Here is a 6,004-nt window from a genome sequence, read left to right on the forward strand (position 1 = left end):
CCTTGCTCCACACCACCTCAAGGCTGCCACACAGCAGTAGCCACATATCCCCCACCACCATGAGCGGCTAAGCATCCTGCAAACACACCCTGCAGCTTTGCTCCTGCTCCTCCTCCTCTTGGAATATTCTTTCCTCCTTTCTCCACTTGACTATCTAAGTTCCATGTTACCTTCCCGACTTCCGCAGTCCAAGAAAGTACCACAAGAGCAGGAAACATGTGTGTCCTCCTGAATGTTGTGTCTCCAACATAAACATAGGGGCTGGTCTAGAGAAAGTGCCCCAGAAATATCCCCTTCTCTGCACCCTCAGGGTCTTCATGCCCGAGTCTCCCCACTCACCTCCTGTGCTGAAGTTATTTTTCTGTGACCTCATCCTCACGTTCTCCTTCATAGCAGACGATGAGTTCTCGAAGGCAGGAGTTACGTCTGTCACAGAGTAGATGCTCTGTAAGTATCTGCTACATTTAGGTGAATTGAAAAATACATTCTCTGATACTCAGACATTCAAAGTCTCAAGGAAAAAGAAAACAGTCTAAAATACTACGTGGCAACAACTCTAAGTGAGGCGTGGACCTAGCATTACGAGATTCTGACGAAGGGGCTATCAGTCTTCTGGACTGGAGGTGCTTACTCTGGAATCTTCATAGAGGCTGAGACACTTGAGCTGTCCCTTGAAAAATAAGAGCCAGTTCACCAAGAAAATAGCGAAAGGGATTCGAAGGTAAAGGAATTCAGCACCAAGACAGAAACTGGGAGGGTAAGGGCATTCGTCCCCAGTGGGTCAGGTGAGGCCTCAGTGTGGGGTTGGTGGCAGGGAGTGGCCGGCAGGAGGCTGGGCCTGGCAGTGCTCCCAGCCTGTGCTTTGTGACGTGAGCCAAAGGGTCATGTCATCAGGTTTGTGTTTTAATCTGCTCTCAACAGCCTCTTCTTTGCTACCCCCTTCCAACATACACGTGGACCATATAAGAAACGTGACTGCCATCATAGATAGGATGTGTGGACAAAGGTCAGAGGGACCTGATAGATTCTTGTGAGAATGAACCTGGGACTCAGGATGGTGTTCTAACCATTGAGTAATCAGCCAACCTTGTGCTCTGGAAATCACGCACTGAAGCAGAAGGAAAGAATGTGGTAGAACCAACACAGCTGGTTTCTAACAAAGCTGGTTTCTTCGGAAAGCCAGCATCATTCACTTAAAAAGATGCCTGGCCTCCCAAAAGCCCACCCTGATTTTCTTAGCCCAAAGGACTCTCTCTGAAATACACTGGAGCACTTGATTTTGTACTTAAGACACTTGGAAAAACATTTTTTTTCTTGCATTGCAGTTGTTTTCTCTTCATTCCTGGTACCACCTTTTTATCCTTTGCCTCATTTTAAAAGCTTATACCTGATACAGGGCGGTTTCAAAAGACAGCTTGGGGGCAAGGTAGAGTATAAATCAATTAAAAACATGTCTTGTTAGATTTTAAGTTTCAGGAGGGGGAAGTCATGTCCCACTCATCTTTATAAAATTTTACCAAGTAAAACATTTGTTGAATAAATTCATGTCATGATAACAATATGTAAAGTAAAAACATTCTTTGGCTTCTAAAAGAAGTTGACATTTTGGTGATTTTTTTTCCCTTGGAAAATCACTCCCTTTCCTACGAGTATTTGCCTAGATATTTAACTTTTATTTTTAAAAATTTCAACTCTCTTAACCATTACCCTCGTCTATGCTTGTCACTTTTTTCCTTGATTTGATTTGCAAAAGTTTCCTCTCTTTTTTTTGAGAAAAACAACCCGCAGTTTGATTTATTATGCCTATTTTTTGTTGTTTTCTAATAGAGCAGAGATATATTTACAACAGCAAAATCATTACGTAAAACTCCAAAGAAACAAAAATATTTGCCACTCACTGAGACACAATTTTGTAAAGAAGAAAATTAACAGTAATCAGCATAAGTACAGTAAGTTACAAAGATATGCTGATATTTTAATGGGGGAAAATAGCCAAAAGAAACACAAAAATACTTTAAAAATACAGCATCTTCGCCACAGCACATGAAAACATTTCCATAAAAAATTAACTATTTCCACTTGGACACTTAATTTTTCAGTCCTCTTTGAATTTACATTCTGAAATCTTGATGTTCTACTGTAGTTTATAAATTAGCCATTCATTCTCTCATTCCATGGACTCACAAAGATCAGTCCCATCACAAGCAATTAGAAGGACCAACTTCCTGCTAGAGATACAGCACTTCAAGGCTAGTATTTAATCTTAATTGGCAACAAGTTTAGTGCAAATAAAATTATATTTAGCAGCTTAGAAGATTCCTAGTGGGGAGGCATTCACTTCTTAACCCTTACTGCTTCCCTCGGAACAAACCATCTCTCTCTTTTCAAGAGTATGAACGTGGGCCATTCAAACTTAGTGAAAACTGCTAATGCTAATTCTGCTCTTTGTTACACAGGCAGTTTCCATGAAAGATGTTTCAGTCATTCTGCAAATGAGACATGCAGTTTTTACATTTGGAAAGTTCCCCTCAGGTTGATCTTTTTTTTTTTTAAGTAGGGCCTGAATGTCAGTCATAACTGGATCTTACCCAAATGCTTCTCTGAAACAATGCACTAACCATTCCTGGCATTGGCCACCATAGGTTGCATTCAAAGAAAGACCTGAGGACAGGGCTGAGGAATCTCTTAAATCAAGTTCTACTCTCCAGCAACAATTTTATTTCAGATATGAACGCCAAAATAAAAGGAAAAGAAGAGGAGCCATCTGATTTCCAACCTGGTGCTTTTCACTCTGAGCCAAGATTTATTCTCCAAATGAATGGGAGCCAGAGAGCTCCTAGCCAGAGAGAGGATTTTGTTTGAGCTTCATCAATTCCTTGAATTGTCTCTCTTCTTGTTAGACACCTGTTCCCTCTCTAGCCAAGGCCTGGGATCGCTGCTTGGGAGAACAGCGTGGCCTGCTGTGCCCAGTTCTCTGGTGGCCAGGGAAGAGGAAGGACACCTGGGTTGTAAGCACCTGCCTCTGCTCCTTGTTAAGGTTTCACTGGCCCAAGGACTTGAGCCGTCAGAAAGCTTGGAAGACCGCTGAGGTCCTGAATGTGTGACACAATCTAGGGAGGTAAACACTAGGTAGGCCATCTCACTTGACCTCTCTCTTGACCAACTCCTTGCCAAGTTTTCCACTCCCCACTGAATGCTCACTGACTAGCTCAAGGATGGGCGGTGGTGGTAGCATGTTGGAGAGAGGGGCCCACTCAGTCACTGTACTCTTCTCTCTCCCTTGGAGAGGAGAATTTCTCATACTGGTTGGCCAACTTCCATTTGTTGTGCTGACTTTTGAGTAGTGCAGCAAGGGAAGTCTTTCGGGTGACATGTCTAGATACATCCCTGTTCCTGGCCTTCCTGATGGGGGAAGAGTTTCGAACCAAAGGATAGGCAGGGAAAATGGGCTTGCCCCGTGGGGCTTCCAGGAGCTGCCATATTTCCCCAGAGGTATTACTGGTCAGATACTGCCACGGCTTCTTCCCACTGCTGTCCCGGATATTCACACGAGACGCCAGCCTTTGCACTAGCAATTTGATGATGCCCTGGTGGCCATGAATGGCTGCAAGGTGGAGTGGGGTATACCCACAACTGGACTTCACATTTACATCAAGAGCAATCCCTGCCTTCTGTGCACCCGACACCAAGTCCTGAAGGGCCCTCAGGTCACCATGTTTGGCTATCCAGTGCAAGGCAGTGTACCCAGTCAAAAAGTCTTTGTGCAAAGCCAGCTGGGGATCCTCCCAGAACAAAGTCAACACCTGAATCCAAGAGCCACTGGCGAGCTTCACAATCCATTCATGCTCCCTGGCATCGAGGGGAACCAGGGATGACTTGTGATCAGAAGATCTGTGGGGGACCAAGGCTGCAGGCCTCTCCCCTCCAGGGGCCCATGGGCTATGTGGACACCCACGATCGGCAAAAGCAGCCTTAATGTCTGCAGGTTTTGGTGTCAAAGCGGCATCCACCCATGGGTTGGACACTGTTCCTGCCTTGGAGGGTTTCCTGGACCGGGGTGGGCGACGGTTCCTTTTCAGCAAATCTTCCTCAAGGCACTCCTCATCTGAGGAGGACACTTTGGCTCTCCCTGCCCTAGAGCTCCTCCTTAGGGATCTCCTTAATTTGGGAGCTGGCCAGGGCAAAGGCTGGGGGTGGCCTGCAAGGCCATCAGCTCCTGTTGGGATGGGCTGAGAGGTGTGACCCTCCCCTCTATTTCTGAGGCCCTGAGGGTCCCTGTTGGAACTGCCCTCCTTTGGAAAAGGGTCTCCAGCTGGATTCCTGAGCCTTCTCCAATCTGAGGCTCCAAGAGCAACGTGCAGCCCTTCTTCAGAACCCCCAGGGGACTCTTTGGGTCCACTGCTGCTCTCCTCACTGCCGTGGCTCTCCTGGTCCACAAAGTCATCCAGATCCTGTAGGGACAGCTGACAACGAATGCTACGAAAGACTGCCAGTGGCGAATTCCCAGGACAGGATTCCGGAACAGCGGGAAAGCGAGAATGAGAGGAAAGAGGAGGGTCAGATGGCGCTGAGTTAGGTTCCAGCACCCACCAGCCTGGCTCTGAGGGTAGCTGGGGGAAGTTGTCTGGCAGCACCGACCAGGCTCGGATGGGGCCATGGTCCCGGGCCTCCGGTGTCTGGGGGTGTCTGGCCACCCACTCCCGAATGCGCTGCTGCTGCTGCTGCTGCAGGGTCGAATAACGCAGAGAGCCCGGGGTCACCAGCTCCGGCGGGTCTCTGGGGGAAGCGGGAGCAGACTGCAAAGCAAGAGAGGAAACCCGGCTCCCAGCAGCCTCGACGGTTGGAGGAGACGAGAGGGGCGCGGCGGGCTCGGGCCGGGGCTCCTCGGGCACACTTTCTCGATGCGGCCTGGGAGCCCCGCGGTCTTCCCGAGCAGGCGGAGCCGGTGCCGGCTTCTCCTCGGCGCTGACGGTGGCGGTGGCTGTGATGGCGGGGTCGGGGAGGCCGCTGAGCAGCGGCTCGCCCTGGAGTCCCCCCTGGCCGTTCTGGAGACATTCCCAGCAGCAGTGGCCCTGCGTCTCGGCCGCCGCGCACCTCGTTCCCTCCCGAGGAGCCGCCGCTGCAGCCGCGGGCACCGGCGCCCGGTGGCGGGAGCTGCCCCTCTGCCCGCCGCCTCCGCGGGCCGCCTCTCGGGCGCCGCTGGCCGGGAGTCCATTGCAACCTGCGTCGGCGGCTGGCGCTGCGGCACCTGCTGGCTCCTCCTCCGGCTCCTTCTCGCGCCGCCGCCGCCGGGGCTGCTGCTGCGGCGGCGGCCGCGGTTCCCCCCCGCGCACGCTTCGCGGGGCGCTGGACGCAGCTCCCCCTGCAGGGGCGGCGGCCGCGGGCGGGTCGCTGGGTCGCTGCAGCCCCTCCTCCCCCAAAAGGTCCCTGTACCTCCTCTTGAGCACCACGTACTTGGTGCCGTCGGGGTCCTGGCGCACTGCGGCGACCGAGTTGACGAAGCCCTTGAAAAGCTCGCGGCGGCGCTGGTGCTGGCTGGGGGGCGCGTCGGGGTCTCGGAGGAAGCTCTTGAAGTGGCTCAGCAAGGCGGCGTTGGTCACTCGGCCTCCGGCCTGGCACAGAAAGTCCAGTAGTGCCTCCTGGCTCAACTCTCGGGCCATCGCTGCCCTGCCGTCCCCCGGCCCCGGGGTGTCTGCGTGCCGCCCTCCCTACGCTCTCCCCCGCCAGCAGAAACCCTGACCTGGCTTGTGTCACCTGCGCTCGGGGCGGCGCCACCCGCCTCCATCAGCCGCGGCCTGCTCGCAGCCCCCGAACATGCCAAGAGGGCCGCGGGTGACCCGGGGCTGAGTCCCCGCGCGCGGCCCGGGTGGGAGAAGGCGGCTCCGGGGCCGCCCCTGTGCGACGCTCGCCTCTCGCAGCCAGTCCCCGCAGCGAAAGTTCCCGGGATAGGTCGGAGTCGGTTTCACCTGCGCCCTGGCGACGCCTCCTCCCCGACTCTGGGGGA

The 6,004-nt window shown here is 52.6% G+C and overlaps 1 protein-coding gene across 7 annotated transcripts in view; it reads right to left on the reverse strand.

Moving 5' to 3' along the window:
• The window catches only part of SOWAHB (sosondowah ankyrin repeat domain family member B), a 78,028-nt gene extending 72,050 nt beyond the window's left edge, over positions 1-5,978 (reverse strand). For 6 of the 7 annotated variants that reach the window (XM_074345689.1, XM_074345675.1, XM_074345663.1 and 3 more), the window contains exons 1-2: positions 632-5,976; positions 340-426 (exon numbers count right to left, since the gene is read on the reverse strand). In XM_074345689.1, the coding sequence (XP_074201790.1) occupies positions 3,255-5,660 (2,406 nt within the window). In that variant the 5' untranslated portion in view covers positions 5,661-5,976 and the 3' untranslated portion in view covers positions 340-426; positions 632-3,254. Of the gene's footprint in view, positions 1-339; positions 427-631 lie in introns of all 7 variants that reach the window. The other variant, XM_074345693.1, reaches the window with a different exon arrangement.
• Positions 5,979-6,004: the final 26 nt, after the last annotated feature.

The sequence above is a fragment of the Camelus bactrianus genome, chromosome 2 (genome assembly GCF_048773025.1).
Source record: "Camelus bactrianus isolate YW-2024 breed Bactrian camel chromosome 2, ASM4877302v1, whole genome shotgun sequence".
Lineage (NCBI taxonomy): Eukaryota > Metazoa > Chordata > Mammalia > Artiodactyla > Camelidae > Camelus > Camelus bactrianus.